At 41.7% G+C, this 20,707-nt stretch overlaps 1 protein-coding gene across 1 annotated transcript; it reads left to right on the top strand.

Annotated features, from left to right (window-relative positions):
- Nucleotides 1-3,861: 3,861 nt before the first annotated feature.
- Nucleotides 3,862-20,263, top strand: LOC125897047 (synaptotagmin-14-like). The gene is made up of 10 exons (XM_049590075.1): nucleotides 3,862-3,923; nucleotides 5,294-5,341; nucleotides 9,392-9,538; nucleotides 11,132-12,094; nucleotides 12,319-12,456; nucleotides 14,815-15,074; nucleotides 16,139-16,576; nucleotides 17,834-18,014; nucleotides 18,418-18,474; nucleotides 19,861-20,263. Exons 4-10 carry the CDS (start codon nucleotides 11,188-11,190, stop codon nucleotides 20,175-20,177), a joined length of 2,298 nt encoding a protein of 765 aa, XP_049446032.1. The 5' UTR covers nucleotides 3,862-3,923; nucleotides 5,294-5,341; nucleotides 9,392-9,538; nucleotides 11,132-11,187; the 3' UTR covers nucleotides 20,178-20,263.
- Nucleotides 20,264-20,707: the final 444 nt, after the last annotated feature.

Here is a 20,707-nt window from a genome sequence, read left to right as displayed (position 1 = left end):
TTGTTGTTGCCTAAACCTAAGCACATGTTTTTGTTGCCTAAACCTAACCACATGTTGTTGTTGCCTAAACCTAACCACATGTTTTTGTTGGCTAAACCTTACCATGTGTTTATGTTGCCTAAACCTAACCACATGTTTTTGTTGCCTAAACCTAACCACGTGTTTTTGTTGCCTAAACCTTACCACATGATTTTGTTGCCTAAACCTAATCATGGGTGTTTGTTGCTGAAGGAAAAAAAACATCAATTTGCGGTGTTGTACTGACGTAGTGTGTTTATTTTGAAAGAGACTTTATGTAAACGTTAAATTTCCTGTGAAAACTGAAGTGTATTTTGAAAGAAGACAATGCATGCATAGGCTATAAATTAGCCTAGCTGCTAGCAGACTTTTCCTCTACTCATATGAAGCCAGGGACAACAGCAACTTTTAACAAAGGTAGCTTTACAAAATTCGGCGCCGTCACAACTCACAAGGTTCACTGACAAAATACCTGTCTCATACTAAACACGTTTTCCAAACAAATATAACATGCCAACGTTATTAGCACAAGCCTATGGCATTTTACATTGTATAAACTAGCCTAGCAACAAGCGGAGATTTCATCTGTAGTAAGTAAATAAAAGCTTTGTTTCCACTGAAATGGTTTCAGCTTACAAAAATAGACAGGAGGTCTGCGTTGCCATGAGGTGTAGTCACATTTCTGGGGAGGTGCACGTCAGGCTATGGTGTTTTTTTGGGGGGGGGGCAAAATTTTATTTTTGACACAACTTGCAAGTATAAATTAACCAATAATGGCTGTCAACATCACAGCACAAAAGAATAATTTTAAAACAAATTTTCAGTAGGAATGTATTATAATGTTTGCCATTGACAATTTAAAATAATAATAAATAACAATAAAAATAACAATAGCCTGTAAACACTATTTTTAATTGTTTAAGATAATTTTAATCTTTCAAAATGCAGTTACAATTGTTAATTTTGCAATTTGTTGGTACATGTGCATTATGTATTTTAATATCTAATATCAAAATGTGTGTTTATTAATCAGAAGTTACAAATTTCCAACGTCTCTATCTAACACAGTCTTTGGAGCACTTTTTTTTTTTTAACTTTTGATACTGTAAAGCTGAAATGTCACCCTCACCAAAAAGTTTCAGATGTTCCAACATGGTAGATGAGTGCGGGTGAAGCAAGCAAACTTTTTTATGTTACATTTTTTTGTCTGTGACCTTCAAAGGGCCAGAAAACAGCTGTGTGCCAACCGACCCCTGCAGACAACCAACTTTGTTATTGCAGTTTCAAGCTTTTAGTTTTTTACTGATCACAAACAAGTGTGATGCGCAGCTTGTTCTAGAAACCAGTGTTACTCCATAAAATAGCCTGATTTAATGTTTCAACTGCCATTTTACTTTAAAACCATCAGTAAATCGTCATTGTGATGATTGTGGTAAAACAGCCTTTGTCCTTGTTTGGTCTTCTACTCTCATTTGTTTAAACATCAGAGGATCCAGGCTTCTTATTGTATATCTTGTTGCACTGTTAGTATAAACTTTTCCAGTCATTGGTGAATCTGTCTTTGGAAGTGTTGCCACTTGCCATGTGGAATAATCCACTGCAGTAGGAGTAGCATAACTTACTTTTGTCCTACATTTTTTGTCCAGTTGACTGAAGAAAAAGAGAGGCACACATAATCTTCTTCTCCTATTACTGTAAAAAGCCCCCCCCCCTTGATTTTAAAGATATCAGTGACCAGTGTATTACTGATTGCTACATTTTGGCAAGCTCTTTGTCCCAGCAGCAAGATTCTGTAACATTAAGTGAATTGGTCTGGAGGGCGTCTGGCAGAAGATAAGTCAGCCTCAGAGCTTTCCCTTCGCTCTGGCATCGAGTCGTCACCTCAGACCATTTCCAGCGTCCAATCCCTGGTGTGAGAGGAGTAATACAATCACTCCACGGATGATTTGTTTAAATTTTATGCGTGGATTTAAGAGCAGTAAAATATGGTTTCTTAAGATCAAGACGCTGACACAGTTTTGTAATTTAGACCCTCATTTGGGCCGTTAAAGAGCCGAGATCTGCTCCTGCCACACTGGAGATACAGGAATCATTAAATACTGAGGTGTTGAGCCAAGAGAGATAACGTGTGAATGTATGTGTGCGTGTGCATGAGCCTGTGGGTGTGTGAATGTGTGTGAGGGTGATACAAGTGTCAGTATTGTCTGTTAAATTAAGACTCAGGGGGATTGTGAGGGAAATTGTGGAGAGAAAATAGCAACATATTTCCAAGTAATGTAAAGGGATCATGTTAATTGGTGATAATTAGGTGAAACATACCTTTAACTGATGATATAATCAAGCCGGTTTTAAACATTGAGCTCACACAGGTCAGGACCCCTGTTGTTTTTGTCCATGAATTTAATGGTTTTTAGCAGCCAGTAGGGTTTAAATGACATATAGTGGGTATTTTATAGGATGATTTTAACATTTACAATTAAAATGAACTACTTTTAGACAAATGAACACATAAAAAAAGGATTCAGAATGTCCACATCTGAAAAAGCTTCTTTATTTTAAGAAAGACAATTATTACTGAATTAATACTTTAGATTGTATGAAAGACGCATTGAAGTAATGATCACTGCATTTAATTTGAATAATTTATCACATTAATGGGCTTTAGCACAGTTTTGACCCATTTAGAGAGATATATTTAAATTTATTCCATTGAAACTGGAACTACTGCTGCTTTTGATATGGTTACAAACTGTGTATCCCTGAAAGTGAACAGTATTTTAAAGGAATAGCCTGGATGAAAGGATTGATACACCTCTAAAATCTGTCAGTTAAAGGCCTAGTGTGCAGGATTTAGTAGGATTTAGTGGCATCTAGCGTGAGGTCGCAGAACTAAAGCTTTCTCAGGTTCCCAAGCATGTAGCAGAGTTTCAGTGGCAGATGCAAAGATGTAAATGCCCCAATTTTGAGCCAGCGTATGGTTTGTCCATTCTGGGCTACTGGAGAACAATATGGTGAACTCTGTGTGACCTGTGTGACAAGACCAAGCCCACAGGAAGTGTGTTGGGCTTGAAGCCAATATTCATAATGGCCAATCAGTGGAATTATAACTCATTCAAATTAGCAAAGCGCGAAACTGGAAGTTAGTCATTCAGCCTGTGAAAGTAAGACACTTGGCTGCACTCAGTCCAGCTTGGTCGCACTTGGCCAACATAAGTCACTCGTGCACCTGCTCAATGGGCTGCACAGTGCTGAAGTAGTGCCAATCATCTCTAGATCATCTGGGTAATTTTATACGTGGCAGTTAAACCATTTTGGCTTCATGTGCCGCTGTTCAACTGTCATAGGAATGAATAGGGCCCTGCGTTCAAGGCTGTATTCATGGCCGATATTCATATTGGCCAAACAGTGGAATTACAACTCACTGGTCCGTCACATGATGCCATTGGGCCCATAAAGACTTTTTCCCATTGACTTACATTGTAAAAGAGACATCAGCAAATCAGTGGTTACATTTTTTTTTTACCATTACAGCCCCCTGGAAATGATTTGTTCCTCTATCAGGATGAAATCTTTTTGTTCTGACAATATTTAAACATTTAAAGTCTAGAAGAGCTGCTAGATCAAATCATTTTATCCCCATTTAGTAACGGAAGTAAACCAGAAGTAGTCAGCTTGGCCGGTGGACGTATGCAATGTGTTTGATCTATAGGCCCAATGATGCGGACACAGCGCTGATCATCTGGCTAATTTCATCCTGCAGAAATAGAGCTTTTTTGGCTTCATGTCCCACTGAACAACTTTCATAAAAAAGAACAGGGTCCCTCCTTTAATGCTGTATTCAGGTCTGTTAATATATCAATGGACCGGGCCTGCACCGCATGTAGATATTAATGGTTCATTCTAAGGTAACAAAAACACAACAATTCTTATTTTGCAGTGATCATACACTAATTTAAACATAGTAATGAATATTATATTATATTCCATTGCTGTTAGTTTATCACCCTAAATCCCACAAAATGGACCTTTAAATATAGTTTGAACCTGGAACCACAAGACCATTAGCTTAGCTTAATTTAGGAGGTAACAGCTAGCCTGGTTCTGTCAGAAGATTAAAGAAATCTACAGAGAAGCATCTTCAAAGCTCAATAATGAACACAGCAAAGAAATAGTCCTGCATATACCCTCCACCATAAATCAAAAACTTGTAGTTTTTGTATTTTTTGTACGCTTGTAGGCTGGCTGTTTCCCTTGCTTCAAGTTTTTTTGCGCTAAACTAAGCTAAGCTAAGCTAAGCTAAGCTGAGCTAAGCTAAGATGAGCTAAGCTAAGCTAACTGGCTCCAGGTCTATATATGACAGAGTTATCAGTTTTCTCAGCTAACTCTCAACCAGAAAGTGAATAAAAAATGTTGAGCTTTTCTTTTTAGCCAGACTCCCTCAGTATGCATTCACAAATATTCTGCCTTCACTACGATCACCCGCTCAGTATATAGATATAAACGTCTTATTCTAAGGTAACAAAAACACAACAATTCTTATTTGAGATTCAGGTGATCATAAACTAATTAAAACATAGTTATGGATATTATATTTCAATTATGCCAATTTATCACTCTAAATCCTACACACTGACTGGACCTTTAAATACAGTTTGAAGCTGGAACCAAAAGACTTTTAGCTTAGCGTAGGAGGAAGCAGCTAGCCTGGCTCTGTCAAAGGTAAAACAAATCTACCTAGAAGCACATTTAAAGCTCAATAATTAGCACGGCCAAGAAATAGTCTTGCACATACCCCCACAATAAAACAAAAACTTGTGTTTTGTGTATTTTTGTTTTTGTAAACTTGTAGGCTAGCTGTTTCTCTTGCGTCAACTTTTTGCGCTAAGCTAACTGGCTCCAGGTCTATTTCTAACAGACAGATATGAGAGACTTGTCCATCTTCTCAGCTAACTCTCAGCAAGAAAGTGGCTAAAAAATGTTGAGCTTTTTTTTTTTTTAGCCACACCCCCTTTTAACATGCATTCACAAATAGATTCTACAGTCATTTTTTCCGCACCTCCTTTTGATGGCACATTCATGCTAACTTGATGTTCATAATTAGGCTAGTAATTTGATTGTGAGGTTTTTTTTCTCCGGTGGTTCAGATAATTAGTTTTATATTTGTTGTCATAATCATCTACCAGCTTCCCTAACCTGAGGCCTGAACATATGTTTCTACAGTACGTGGAATAATATTTCTAACCTTTGACTTCATCTCTCTCTGTCTCTCTCCCAGGAGGGGGGAGGAACTGTGGTGTTCATGAGCTCATCTGTGCCAGACGAGGTAAGGCCACGGTACAGCCGAGCACTGCACTTGTATATCTGCATTAGCAGATGTGTGTGTGTGTGTGTGTGTGTGTGTGTGTGTGTGTGTGTGTGTGTGTGTGTGTTTGTTTTCATCCTGAGCATAATTCGTGCTTGGCTGAATTCCACAACATCATTTTAAAAGCACAAAGATTGCCACATCCAAATGCAGCTCTCAACCTGCCTTTATTCATGTGAATTTCTTACTGAAGTTTTGTGTATGGAAAGTGCCTCCATATAGACTTCAGAAAGCATAATGTCTGCGAGTGAATTATGCATGGCATATCAAGTTTTGGTTCACTTCAGCAAAAGAAGGCAGCTGTGTGTTCATGATTTATTCAGCAGCGTGGAGGTTGTGTTTCGTATCAGAAGTCCATGTGTAAGCAACATTTCCAGATTGCCTACCTACTTTTTAAACAAGCCTGCCCTACAAACTACAACCAAGTTGAGTGTGTGCGCTGGTGTCAAAGCTTAGAAGTGGGATAAGTTGTGACATGAATGAATTAATGTTCACAATGAGGATATTTGACATAACATGACAAAATAATTTGTTTCCCCTTTCGTCTAAATGGGCTCACGTTTCTCTGAGGTTATTATTCATTCGCTGTTTGCTCATTGAATGGTTCAGTGGCTGCGTTCTCATGTTTGTTAGTCAGCGTGCCGGAGTCATTACCTGGGAAAAAAAAAGAGGCAGATTGAATCCTGAGGCTCAGTTCAGAGTCATGAGTTCAGCCTGAGTTCACACGCAGTAAAAAACAGATTTATTTGCTTATGTTTTCTTGTTTATTCAGTCGAGACACACAATTTGTACATGCACACACTCAGGGAGGATGGGATAGGGTGATAGAAGGGCAGACAAGGGGAGAGGGAAGTGGCTGAGAACGGAACTTTAATCTGCTCTGCTGTTGGGAGAAATATTAGGCTTTCCTGAGAGTGATGGGTATTATATAAAAGAGCTGTCTCAAAGGCCGGCTCGCTACCTCTCCACTTTCCAGTATGCATTGACGGAGGCATCAGGTTACCTCAGGTGTCTAAATTATTCAGCTGTTGTTGACATTTACAGAGCAGGGCCATGTATGAAGTGTCCTCACGCCCTGGGAGCACGGCCATAAGCTGTTCATTTCGACAGTGCCCGATGGCTGCGGAGGTCATTCTGGCACAATCAACACAAGTGTCTGCAGTGAGAGTTGATACGTAAGCCTGTCAAGTGCTGGCCCGGACTAAGTGTAAGGGATTTATTACATGTCGGATTACTCCAGAGCAGGACAACTTTGTTTTTCCCCCCTCGTCTTAGATCACTTGCTATCTATAGCAGCAGTGAGTACTGATAGTGCTTTTTGGGAACAGCTGCCGTTAAAGAGGATATTCATTTGGAGAAGGTAAGCCTCTGCCGCCACATCGCCTCTCTTATCTCTCCCTCCGACTTCTCTTGCCATTCTTGGGAGTTTAGCATTCATCACTTTGGCAGTCTGCAGCAGCGCCAGTTGTCAGGCTGCAGTGGTCTCTGCCTGTTGCCATGGTGAAACAAGTACGTCCGTAAGTTCAGTCTGTAGTCAGGAGGGTTGAGAGACTGTGCCTGTGTTTTTCTCTGCGTCTCTCATGTTAGTGCTCTCAGGGTGGGTTTTACACTGCTGACCAGTTTAGTCAGTGACTGCTGCAAAACACATGCTGCAACATGTGGGCTGCTTCAGCAGACGCATCCACCTGAAATGCACCATCGTTTTATGTCTTTTTATAACAGGGCTGCAACTAATGTTTATTTTATCAACTGATCAACTGTAGCTATAAAATGTCAGGACATACAAGTTCCTTAACTCAAGTAGACGTCTTCGAATAGCTTTCATTAAAAGTCTAAAACCTGTTTTCTGTCAGACAACGAAAGACAGTAAATCCTGACATCTGAGAGGCTGTGACTTGGGAATATTTGGTTCTTGGGGAAAAAAGACTAAAAATGAATAATAGATTATCAAAATAGTTGTTTTCTGTCAAACAGGGCGCCCAGTAGGTAGAGCAGGTGTCCCATATATGGTTCAATTCCAGCCTGCAGTCCTCTGCTACATGTCATCCCCTCTTTCTCCCCCTTTTACGCTCAGACTGTCCTATCTAATAAAGGCAGAAGGACCAAAAATCATCTTTAAAAATAATAATAGATTCTGTTGATCAACTAATCGATTACTTGAGTAACTGATTATGGTCTAGTTGTTTACTCATTTAACAATGACCGCAACACTGAGATTAAAAATCAAGAGTGCTACAGACTAATTACATGAAACACGTAACACAAAATATGTCACAAAATAAGATACAAACAGAAATGCAATTATCAATCACAAATAAAATAGCCATTTACGTTGATGACTTTGGCCGATGTATTTCGGTACAAGGAAAATAGTCCCTACATGAAACTGCTCACAACAAGGTCTGTGGATTATCTTGAGTAACGAGATTATACATTTTGGAAATAGATGTTGCTGTTGAGTTTTTCAATCTTTTGTTTTTGGCGCTTTGGGCAATACAAGCTGAGTGCCATCTAGTTCAATTATATTGGAGAGAAGGCAGACGTCTCCAACACAAAACAGTTGCTGTAATATAAACTTTCCCAAACACAATATAGGGCAAACCTAAACACTGATAGCATCCAGGACACAGTGAGAGAATACTGCACATTGCTAGTCAAGAATCAAGCTTTTTCTTGACTTGATTCACCTTCTGCATTAATACGTAATTCATAATTATTTATAAGGTGCAATAATTCAACTGCTGGAATATTCCGTGCAATTATTCAACTTTTTTTGTATACGACTTTATCACGCACAAAGTGGTGGGGAGCCCTTCTGTGCAGAGTTTGCATGTTCTCCCTGTGTCAGCGTGGGTTTTCTCAGGGTACTCCAGCTTCCTCCCACAGTCCAAAGACATGCAGGTTAACTGGTGACTCTAAATTGTCCGTAGGTGTAAATGTGAGTGTGAATGGTTGTCTGTCTCTATGTGTCAGCCCTGTGATAGTCTGGTGACCTGTCCAGGGTGTACCCTGCCTCTTGCCCAGTGTCAGCTGGGGTAGGCTCCAGCCAACCTCCAAAGTTTTGCCCCACAGCACCACACTCACTGTCTCAACCTGCGGAGAAACCCACGGCTCTCCTACAGTTGCTAAGCTACGTTTGGACAATCGCTGCTCAGGGGAGGGGTTTAAAGAACAGTCAATTTTAAAGCACTTGTGTGGGTGTGCAAACCCGTCAAGACTGGTGTTTCTAATACAACTCTGAGGGATTCACTGCTGAATACGTCCATATAATTGTGGGATCAAAAAACTGTATGATGTGGTGCTCAGATTTAAAATCCAGACACCGCACATCACACAGCCTCGCCTGCAGTGAGCTTCATCTCACAAGCTACCCTTTCCACCGAGGCATTTGGTCTTTGGAAATACCATTCATGCCTCATTGTCCACGAACTTCCCCTTTTTCTTCAGCTATTACACTGCGGTGTGTCTGCGTCGTAGCCTATTAAAGGCAGGCCCAGCGCGGTTCGGCTGGTTTACTGAGCCTACGTTTCAGTTAGATACAGCCCCTTTGAGGCTCTCATAAAAATAGCACATCAGCAGCGCTGCATGGTTACATGAAGTATGGTTGGCCTACATACACTGCTGTAGATTGTATCTGGTGTGCCTTTGAAGTGGAACAACCACTGACTGTTAAAAAAGCACAACATTTCCCTGACAAGGCAACAGTGGAGGAGTTTGATTCCAAAATAAGATGCGAATCATCAAATGGAGTTATTTGTGGTATCAAAGTGTGGTTGTTTACAGCTTTAAAAGCATTGTGTGCATCATATTTTAGCTTGCAGCCATCTGTGTTTGTTGTGTGCTGTATGTATAGCCTTTTTGTGTAAATGTAACTGTTACCTCACACCTCCATAATCAGTAAATGTTTGTGTCTAATTTTTGGTTTTCTCTTTTTCTGTCTGTCTTTCCTTTTCCTCCCCCATCTCTCTCTCTTTCTCCCTCCCTCTGTATTCCTGTTCTTCTGCTCCTCAGTCTCTCCTGAGCTTCTGGGTGTCCTGTCTTCCATTGCAGCCTTCATGGCGTTGATGGCTCTGTTTTTTCTTTACCTCAGCAACAAGCTGTCAGTGGAGAGTCCTGGCGATCTGTCACATCTCGGTGGCTATAAGAACAACCAGCCAGGTACTCAACACACATGTAGATCTACAACAGTGGCTGCATATACACACACGTTAGGATGATTGTTGGGCTTGTTCTGGTTTTATGTTCAGACCTTGAAGTTTACCCTGATGTCGTCTCAGACACATGTCCAATGTAAAACCAAATCAAATCCAAGGAAAAAAAGCAGCTTACTGTTCATATGCCGGGTTTGTGGGCTGAAATGGTGAAATGGGTGTTCTTATGCAGCTTATGACCTGGGATAGCAGTCCTCCAGAAACAAAAAAATCACATAAAATGGCCTCAGTTAACCTTTTAATTTCTTATCCTGACATGTTTCAGCAAACATCATCTCCAGGTGTGATGGAGTGTCACCACACTGAACAAGAATATACAAGAGAGAAGGTTAAACACTTTATATAGTGTTGATTTGCAAACAGAATTTTTCCATAAGTGGTTTCAATGTATGTTTGTACGCTCAACTGTGAAGCTTTGTGTCAAATTTGTCGACCCAGATTTTAACAGTGCTCTGCCAGACCTCTGAGAACGGGTGATCTAGTGGCTAGAAAATGTAGCTGAAGTTAGCTAATATTAGCAAGTAGCCTGATGCTAGCAGCGCATTCAATTTTTACGGACATTTATTCACCTGGTAAAAAAAAAAAGATGGCAGTCTGACTTTAGTCCCGAGGTTGCGGACCCAACTGCACACAAGATAGATCCAGTCCACTAGACTCTTGTACGCTTTCATCGGCTAGCCCAATAGTAATACAGTAACGTTAGGACATCTGTAGTGCGAGGTAATTTATTATGATGATCGTAAAGCACACGGGTTGAGAGCTTGCTGACATGGCTGCACATGTGTCACGTGTCTTCCTGTGCTGCTTGCTGAGTTACAACAAGCTGTGGACTGATGGGCCCAGGGTTCGCTGGGTGTACTGGTCTGAGGAAATAATCACGATATGCTGATGACAATCTACCAACAGGAGGTACTGCTGAGGGCCAGGCATGAGCAGTTGTAGTATCAGGGATCCGGCGTGGTGGTGCTGATGTTGTTTGTATTGTGTCCACTTTGGCAAACTGGTAAGATTGTAGGAAAAATCCCTTTTCTTTGTTTCGTACGGATCACATCCGATACGAGTTTCAGTTTTCTGAGGATACCTGCTGCCTGCAGGTTCAGCGCTTATAGTCATTTTCCTTTATTTGCAGTTCTTAGAGTATAGATTTATCACTTCCTGCCCTCCACCTGAACTCACACATGATTCACATGATTGCAGACAAGTTATAGTGGATGGAGGATGGATAATTACCTGATTGTAAAGCACTCTGACATGAGAACAGAGTTAGTACTGGAGAAAATGTGTAAAATGAATAAATCAAGTCTTAACTGAGGCCGTAGCTTGAGATTGTCATGTGTTTCTGAAGTGCTACTGTCCCACTTCATAAATTAATGTTCATTTTATTGTGACTCTAATGTTTGAACATGAGAAAATCACTGTGAAAGAGCTCTTGTACAAACGTGTTACAATCTTTACAGTCACCATATTGGTGTGTGTACATGTGTTGGTGTCAGCACACACTGATGGCACCCCCCTGCTAACAACCACATGTCCGTGTCAGTGCCTCTGATGAGCTAATCTAGTGGTCAGCGTGGTGACAGGATCCCCGACTGAGAGATGGCCTTCTTCAAGAGCTTCCAGCAGAACCTCCCATCTGTCAACATTTCCTCTGTCCTGGATGCCGTCACCAGTCGCGTGGACGACCTGGCCAACGCCGTCAGTGACGTCACTTACGCTGTCAGCGACCAGCTGACTGAGCAGGTCACCACTATAATCAACAAGGTGCAGGACGAGGAAGATGGTGAGAACGCCGGCGGCCAGGAGTCTGGTCAGACGTCCACGGCACAGGAAGGAGGAAGCAAAGCCAGCAACACGTCCTCAAAGACCAACCAGTCCAGTGAAACCAAAGAGGCAGAGTGCGCCCAGAGCCAGCTGGAGTGGGAATGGAGGGACGGGTGCTGGCGAGTTAAAAAGACAGAGGCTGAGTTGGCAGAGGAAGAGAAGAGGAAGCAGGAGGAGAAGGAGCTGCAGGAGAAGAAAGAGCAGAGGAGGAGAGAGAGGAGAGAAAAGCAGCTGGAGAAAGAGGCAAAGAAAAACAAAGAGGAATCCCAAGACAGAGAGAAAGAGGAGGGAGGTGATGCTTCAGAGAAAACAGACACCAGTAATGGACGAGACAGGAAGGCGAGTGACAGTGGAGAGCACGCCATCGCTCAGCCAAGAGGTGATGACTGCGACAAAGCCCCTCCATCACCTGGTCCTGACACTGAAAGCGGGTCAGCAAAACAGAATAAGCAAACAGAGGACAGAGAGGAAGAGGAAGAGAAAAGCCTGGAGAGAGAAGGAGATGATGAGGAGGAGGCTGAGCTCTCTAGATCTTCCTCAACGGTAAAAAAGAAAAAGTCAGACAAGAAGAAGAAGAAGAAAGAAGCAAAAGAGGGTTCAAAGAAATCTGATGAAGCCTCGGACGTGGAGAAGAAGAAGGAGAAAGGGAAGAAAAGCAAGAAGAAAAAGAAAGGAAAAAAAGGTTAGATGGTGTGCTGCTTCTGTTTCACGACCTGGGTCTCTTCTTCTTCTTCTTCTTCTTCTCTGAAGCTCTTACCTTGAAGGACCTTTTCCCAGCCTGCTGTGTTCCAGTTTCAGCTTCTGCATCTCTGCATCTGTGTCCTGCTTTTATTCAAACGCTGCATATGTTGTATTTTGTAAGACAAATGTAATGTTTGAACCGGAGTCTCCGTGTGCTCTGTCCAGAGGGAGTTTTATCAGACAGCGAGGAGGACAAAGGCCCCGAGGCTGTGGCCCAGCAGAACACGACTTCTGCGTGGAGCAACAAACGCAAACAGTCTGCTGAGCAGGGAGGCTACAGCAGTGAGGCCTCCAGTGGGCGAGGTGAGAGCACGCTCAGTTATACAACACAAACACTGCACATCATAAAACATAAAGGTTACAAAACACACAAGACACACGCAAGATGAAATAGGATGAAAATATAACACAACATGACTATAAAAACAGAGATTCAATTAATTGAAATGTCTAAAAATAAAATGTAATAAATGCAATAACAACATTAATAATGTCAAGTACCTATTCTGGTTAAATGTACCATTGTTTCTTAATTTCACTTCTATTGCCTTAAAGGTCAAAATGAAGACATTTATATCAGTTTGATATTTTCACATTTTACACTTCCCGTCACTGTATGTCCCTTTCTAGTCTGTGCTGAGCCGTCATGTTACTTTGACACTTTGAAACCTGACAAAACTGGCTAGATTTTTTTTTCAAAACTAAAGAATAAATGACACAAAAAAATTAGTAAAAAGAAAAAAATTAAATACAAGAAAATTAGTGGGGAAAAAAAGAAAGTTAAAAACAAATAAACAAGGAAATGACCTGGAAAGAGTGCTTAAAATTATAATAATTCTATAAAATAATTTTAAAATCTAATAACAATAATAATAATAATTATTATTATTATTATTTTTTTTTTTCCTAGCTTTTTTCTTATATTTTCTATTTTATTTTATTTATTTTTTGCAATTTGTGGGACATTTTTTACCATGTTGCTCATCACCCTTTTCCCCCATGTTTCTGAAAGAAATCGCACCAATTTGCTCAGGGTTTAAAGGTAGGATCTGGTGGATTTTCAAACAAAACAAAATATAGACATATACAAATGAAATCCTGCTTAATCATCCCCTATGGGCTTCTACTCATGTGTGGTGGTGACTCTGTTTGCAGAGCTCCTGCCCTTTAACTGTATTTTGATGTTTTTGTGAGCTAGGACCACTTCTGGGCAGAGATTTCCCCAGCCAATGAGAGAGCGCAGGTGCCGTGCCTGAGCGTGTCCGAGCATGCACCAGTGCGAGCCTTGCCTGAACCTCTTCTGTGAAGCCTTCTTCCGTACCTCCGGGCTCCGTACACCCGGGAGAGCTGAGCCTGATAGGAGGGGCCAAATTTGAATGTGTGTTTACAAACAGCAACTGGAAAATCCTCCAGACCCTACCTTTAAAGGTTTAAACACTTGCGAAAGGCATCTGAAAGCACAAGAAAAGTGATGTCACTCCAGGTTTCAAAGGGTTAAAGGAAGACTCCCCCCCAAATGGTTTATAACCCAGCCCCCAATGTATTTGTATATCAATTACTTACCCAATGTTACCTTGAATTTGTGAAGAAAACGTAATTGTTCTTGCATGCCTCCAACGGAGAATCCAAAAAAGGAGGAAATTCTTGATGTACTGAAGTCGTAGTGGTTTGTGTTTAAAAACAGCAAAACTATAATAAACCATCTGGTCACAAACTCTCATGCATTATAATCCAAGTCTTATTTATCCAGTCGTATGCTCAGTACTCCCCAAACACACTAATTTTCTGTAACCTAACTATCGAAAAAACGTGCGCATAAATAGTCTCACACAGATGAGTGGTGCATCTGCACTGTTTTTGAGAACGTGTTCCCCTACAACTTAAGTTCATGAAGAATGTTTGCTTTCGTGACGCCCCACCCTTAGGTGGCCCTATGGGGCAAACAAAACTCCAACACTGACCCAAAATGACCACATAAACACCTTTAAAACACTCAATTCCATGGGATTTATTAACAAATAAAACAAGCAAACAAGACAACAAAAATCCCAAGCTGAGAGGAGGCAGTCCCCACACCAGAGGCCTCCTCCATGCCAGGTGTGATGCACCTCGTTAGGTAATGCAGCTCACCTGGGCAGATCTACAAGGGAGGGAGAAGGGAAAGTAGCTTTTTACAGATTCTTCATTCACACTGGAGTCTTCTTCCCAAATTTAGAATACATAGGTTGAACAACTGATATACAAGTGATCATTTAGGGGGTGAAGTATTCCTGTAAAGTCTCACTATATTAGAGAAGTTACTCAAAACTTTGAACTGCATTTAATGTCTGCCTTTAGTGTGCACTTATTTATGTAGGATCTTTTTTCACATGATAATTACAGAGTGAAATATTTAAACTCAAGATGCCAATCTTTGTGTGACTGAATTTTACATCTCGACAAGAGTTTAGAATAAAAGTCTGTGAAGCTGTTTAGTTAAAAAAAAAAGATGGCCTCTGTGGCTCTGACACAGTTTAAGAGGTTAACCTGACTCTGTGGTCGACTGTACATTGCATACATACATAATGCGTATCTCTGCAGAGCACAGTGCGTCTCCAGTAACACTCCTCTCGTATCACATTACTCCCTCTGCATCTCTCTGTGTCACTGTGCTGAGAGCAGCCAACAGCATCCAGAGAATTAAGAAGGAGTCGTCCCTCAGTGAGACTCAGCCTCCACCGTATCAGGACGAGGGCTCGGCGGTACGCGTGTCCTCTCGGTCCCGCTCAGAGCGAGGGGTCAGGAGGGGGTCGTCCCCACAGCGCTGCGACAGCCCCCGCTGCTCCAGTGAGGCCAGCGTGGAGCAGGACACTGAGAGCTACCTCAACAAAGGCTGCGAGGAGGACATTCCCAGTGACAGCACCGCTGTGCTGGGACCAGAGGTCAGAGCAGAGCTACTCTGTGTTCCCTCCTCTGTGACTTTAAGCAGTACTAACAATTCTTTTTATAGTATGAATATATTTTATATCAAACCTGCCTTGTTGTTCACTAAGGTTATAGTATAAACACCATATACAAAGCCCCCTTACTGCCAATTAATTAAAGATTCATATGAGACCACTACTGTAATTACATACAGTAAGTTGTTTACTGTCAGTGTTACTTAGGTTACAGTGTCAGTTACAGTTCAGTTCATCTCATTATAACGAGACAAGGGGGCGGGTCACTGTACTGGTTTGAAAGGGGACAAAAATACCAGCACTGTTCCAGATATTGTTGTGCTGTTGTTACATTGGTCCTACAGAATATCCTGATACTCAGTCTGACCCAGATCTCATTATTATAACTCCTGAGGATCATTATATAAAAATAAATCAGTGATTATTTTAAACATGACAAAAACAGGTGAAAAAACTTACACTAATTGGGCTCTAAAAATACCTTTTGCTGCACAAGCTACTCTGTAGATTATTAATTTATTGTCTTAACTTATTCAGAAACTCATTTACATTTTTTCTCCTTTTTTTTTTTTTTTTTTTTTTTTACATCGCTTCCTACTGCCAGAAATATTTTCTGTGTGAACAAAATATGTTTGCAGCAGGAAACACAGCAACTTTTTCACTGTGTTGGGACATAAAATATAGGTTATTATTTTAAACAGATATTTTTTAAATTTAATTTTATTTTATTTTATTTCAATTTATATTCATTTAATTTAATTTTAAGTTTTAAATTTGCCACATTTTAAAGGCAAAATGTAATCAAATAATTTTTAATAATCGCATTATTTGTATGATATAATTATATGTTTTCAAATGTAATCTGGTTTGATTACATAATCCCAAATACATGTAAGCTGTTCCTACCCAACCATGATGAGTAACTTAACTGACCCAATACTGTCCAGGAACAGGAGGAAGTTGATGGAGGAAGTTGATGGAGGAAGCTGCTTCAGATTCTCTCCTCTCTTACACTCAGCCTTCCTCTTATTCTTTCCTCCCTTCAGGACGGCTCCGGTCCTCGCCTCCCCACAGCCTACGAGCCAGAGCCACTCGCCAAATACGGCACCCTGGACGTCGCTTTTGAATATGACTCTGGTGAGCAGTGGTTGGCTGTCACGGTCACTGCGGCAACAGACATCCCTGCTCTCAAACAGACGGGCAACATCGCGTGGCAGGTCCACCTGGTCCTGCTGCCCACCAAGAAGCAACGGGCCAAGACGGGCGTGCAGAAGGGCCCGTGTCCTGTCTTCACGGAAACATTCAAGTTTTCCAGGGTGGAACAGGAGGCCCTGGGGGACTACGCTGTGCGCTTCCGACTGTACAGCATCAGGCGGATGAAAAAGGAGAAGGTCCTGGGAGAGAAGGTGTTCTACCTGACTAAGCTCAACCTGCAGGGCAAGATCGCTCTGCCTGTCACCCTGGAGCCGGGCTCTGAACTTACAGTGAGAACACTTTGTGAATTTATATCTTACACTGTGCATAGTTTTATCTGACGCACTGGGACTGTAGTTTGACAGTGAATATATCAGCTGCAGACCTGTGTCATTCAACTGCATATTAATCTAGGGCTTCAAGTAAGGGCTGTTTTCATTATCAATTAATCTTTATATTTTCTCAATTAATACATGTATTCTTATTCTATAAAACTATAAGAAAATAACCATCCTAATTTCCTAGAGTCCAACGTGAAATCTTCAGATGTCTTTGTTTTGTTATACCAGGAGTTCAAATCCCAATAATGTTCAATTTTTCTCACCCTAGTGAGAGGGGTTCAGGTTTTCTCTAGGTTGTGCTTGCCAGTAGTTGCTAAGCGAACAGCAGTTGGAGCATGGCTAGGTGTGTTAGCTTCACCTTTGCACTTTCGGCACCTGCTGTGTCACCTGACGTTGCTGTGTCTCAGCCAAGAAAGTTGCACATGAACACACTGCAAAGACTACTGCTAACTGTCAACCAGCATATACGTTCTGGGCCTGTGTGGGAGGAAATGACTCCACACCAGCAGACGGAACCAGAAAAATGTCTTGGCGCTAGTTAGCACATTAACATCTGCTAAAGAAAAATAATCTTGCCTTATGCAACAAGTTTGTTTTGGTCCCTCTCAGCTTTAGCTTTTTGTTTACTTACCTCACTTCAGTTTCTCTTCTTGTGCGCTGAGCTGAACTGCCAATCAGAGTGATCGGCTGTGCCAACATTGAATCGGCCAAGCAAAAAGCCAATGGGGGGCAAAGAGGGGCAACAGCGCAGGACACACCGCACTGACGAGGGTGGCAGACGCTCACCAACGGCTCAAATTTGGCCAATGGCTGACTGTCAGCTTGGTGTGTCAGGGCCTTAACAGTTAGCTTATCACCAATAATGTGTAATGTAAATTAAATTAAATATGTATCTACATATTTTTAATGAATGGCCTGATTTATCTTACAGTAGCTAATAAAATGTTGGATTTATGTTATTGTTTATTTTCATACATATTTTAATTCAGAATTAAATAAATCATCAAACAATAATCTGGCGGCCCCTTGCAGAAACTCTGAGGGCCTCTTAGAGGTCACAGACCGCCTGTTGAGGATCCAGGTCCTATAAGAAGGCCAGACTGCCTTGGAACGCCTTCTTTTTATTGGTTATGACTCCATGTAGATACTGTTCAGAATCTAACTGGTGCTTTTACTGATAACTCCCTCTGTGGTTGATATTCCCAGGGTTGTGGCTCTGTGGTGAGCGTGTCTCGCAGTGCAGGAGCTCTGTCCTACCGCTCCACTGAAGACTCCTCCTTGCCAGAGATCCTCCTGGGTCTCATCTACAACTCTGCCACGGGACAGCTATCAGCTGAGGTCATCCAGGGAAGCCACTTTAAAACCACAGCGTCGGATAAACCTGTCAGTACGTACAAAAGCTTCCATGTAAAATCATCTAATTCTTGGCTGTTGTGCCAGCTTTGATAGAGGTGCCGAGTGACGATGTAAATTTCCCTTTCGGTAAAATTTCTCTCTTGTAATATTGCTTCCCCAAAGTGTGCTGATACACTGAGCAATTGTTTTGGCAAAACAGATGGGCAAGACTCCCGGCAGCGTGTAACGAAAACAAATTGTGCACCATTACATTTAAATGTTTCCTGGCAACAGCACCAGCTTTTTAATAACCTCAGTGATTAAAGCCATAATGCTGAAACAATTGCAGTTTATCAGAGTTCCATGAAAGCTGAACTTTTGGTGTGTGTCACAATCTGAAAACTATTTCCTCTCTTTCTTCTTTCCAACTCTGTGTGCCGTGGTGTGTGTCACAGACGGTCTGTTCTGTTGTATAAAACACTTTGTCGGGGGGCAGCTTTATATCATGAGAGGTGAGTCAGCACTTAATTACTTCAGGTAATTAGTGTTAGGAATATTTCAATCATGTGTAAGTTATATTTTAAGGTTTTAACCCAAAATGCCACGTTTGGTTCCCTGGATGAAATTTGATCAGTGCGTAAATTAACAAACACACACTCTTTGAATATAATCCTCCAAATATTTGTTTCTTACATATATAACATTAAATTAAAGGGCTAGTCCGTCCAAATTTCAGAACAACATTTATTATCACTCATATCTTGCAGTATCCAGCAACACAGAAACGTTTGGTTTTATTTCTGGTGTTTGCACATATAACTGCGCTGAAATCTTTAAAGGAATTTTTGGGAGAAAACACTTCTTTGCCTTCTCAGAGACGTGCTCACATGTCTGTACAGTAAATCTGAAGCTACAGCCTGAGGACTCTTAGTTTAGTTTTGCATTAAGACTGAAAACAGTGAACAGCTGGCCTGACTCTGTCCAAAAAAAATCCTTACCACCACCACCTCTAAAGTTTATTTCTGTGGGTGTAATGTAAATGTACATGTACACAAGTAGGTCAATAAATGCTCAGCACTTCTACTCCTCAAACTTTAAATTGACATTTTTCTATGTACGTTTTTGTACCGTTAATAAATAAATACAGGAAATATATAAACATATTAAGTAGATACCATGTTTATTTGTGAGCTTCAGAGGGCTAACAGACTGATTTTTTGCACCTTTGGACGGAGCTAGACTAGCCGGCTGAATTTGACCGAATTTACAGGACAGCCAAAACAAAAAAATGACCATACTTTCCAACTTTATTCATTGATTATAACCTTGAATATAAAACTGGGCAATGTCTTAATACTTAATGTCTTACATACAACTGGTAGGAGGCCCCAGGGCAGACCCAGAACATGCTGGAGGGACTTCATATCCCATCTGGCCTGAGAACGCCTCTGGGTAATCCAGAGATAGCTGCAAAAGCATTGCTGGGGAGAGGGACGTCTGGGGTGCTATGCTTGGCCTGCTGCCCCATGACCTGGCCCCAGCAGATGAAAGTGATGGACTTAGATAATGAACAATGTTTTAAAATTTACTGAAGAAAATATTTTCAAGTACACTTGTGCCCTTTTGGGCCCCAAATAACTCAGTGTGAAGTCTTTTGATTTTTGAATAATAAATCTGGATTGGTTTAGAGTTCACAAGTATCCTTTCAGTAGAATGCAGAAGAAAGAGCCCTTAAGGAACCATTTGATAATGTATTTCCACCCAAAATGTCGCTCACAGCACTGGTTCACTTCCAGACACTGACTCTGCTTCCAAGATTTAAAAACTGTGCTTGTTGCAGTACTGCTCTCCCACCACTTGATGGCGCTCTCTCACCACTCTCCCACACCTCCTTCCAGACACCTACGTGAAGCTGACCATGCTGGACTCCAAGGGGAAAGAGATGTCCAAGTGCAAGACGGCCGTGTGCCGCGGCCAGCCCAACCCCACCTACAAGGAGACGTTCCTGTTCCAGGTGGCGCTCTTCCAGCTGTCCGAGGTGTCTCTGGTGCTGACGGTGTTCTGCCGCCGGAGCAGCATGAGGCCCAGGGAGAGGCTGGGCTGGGTCTCCCTGGGCCTCAACAGCACCGGCGAGGAGCAGCAGGCCCACTGGACAGAGATGAAAGAGGCGGAGGGACAGCAGGTCTGCCACTGGCACACGCTCACCGACACATAAGAGGGAGATTTATGTAGACTGACATTAACAACATTCCCTGGAGAGTCAGTTTTTTTGGGGGGGAGGGGGGGAGCAGGAAGCACCTTGTGAGATGTGTGTGTGTGTGTGTGTGTGTGTGTGTGTGTGTGTGTGCTGCGTACAGGTGTGAGGGCGGGCATGGGTTCCCAGTCTTCACTGCCAGCAGAGACTGCATGAGTGCCCTTTAATCTGCCACTTTCCTCTGACAGACTGACTTTATTGGCGGAGGTGGAGATGTAAACTGCAGCTCCAGCCTTTTTATTGACAGGAGAAGGCGACGGCAGATTGAAAATTAATGACATTATAATTACTGAACTAACCCAGAGCAGACGGTTTCTCCAGTAATGCTGCATACAACAAAAATCTGCATGTACACTAACTGTTTACAGGACAATGTGAAGACACTTCCAAATGTTTTTGTTTTTTTTTTTGTCTCTGAATCTTGGACCAAAGAGCTCGGTCCAGCACTGGCAGACTCCTCCCAGCCAGACACGGCTTCTCTGGACTTCAGC

Source organism: Epinephelus fuscoguttatus, linkage group LG11 (genome assembly GCF_011397635.1).
Source record: "Epinephelus fuscoguttatus linkage group LG11, E.fuscoguttatus.final_Chr_v1".
Classification (NCBI taxonomy): Eukaryota; Metazoa; Chordata; class Actinopteri; order Perciformes; family Serranidae; genus Epinephelus; species Epinephelus fuscoguttatus.
Note: the sequence above shows the minus strand (reverse complement) of the source record. Positions and strands in the feature narration are given on the sequence as shown.

Bases quoted from the DNA above. Each gene is read 5' to 3' on its own strand.
- LOC125897047 (XM_049590075.1), top strand. From the start codon at position 11,188: ATGGCCTTCTTCAAGAGCTTCCAGCAGAACCTCCCATCTGTCAACATT. The intron at 12,095-12,318 runs GTTAGATGGTGT...TGCTCTGTCCAG, and splicing joins GAAAAAGAAAGGAAAAAAAG to AGGGAGTTTTATCAGACAGC. The intron at 15,075-16,138 runs GTCAGAGCAGAG...TCCTCCCTTCAG, and splicing joins CCGCTGTGCTGGGACCAGAG to GACGGCTCCGGTCCTCGCCT.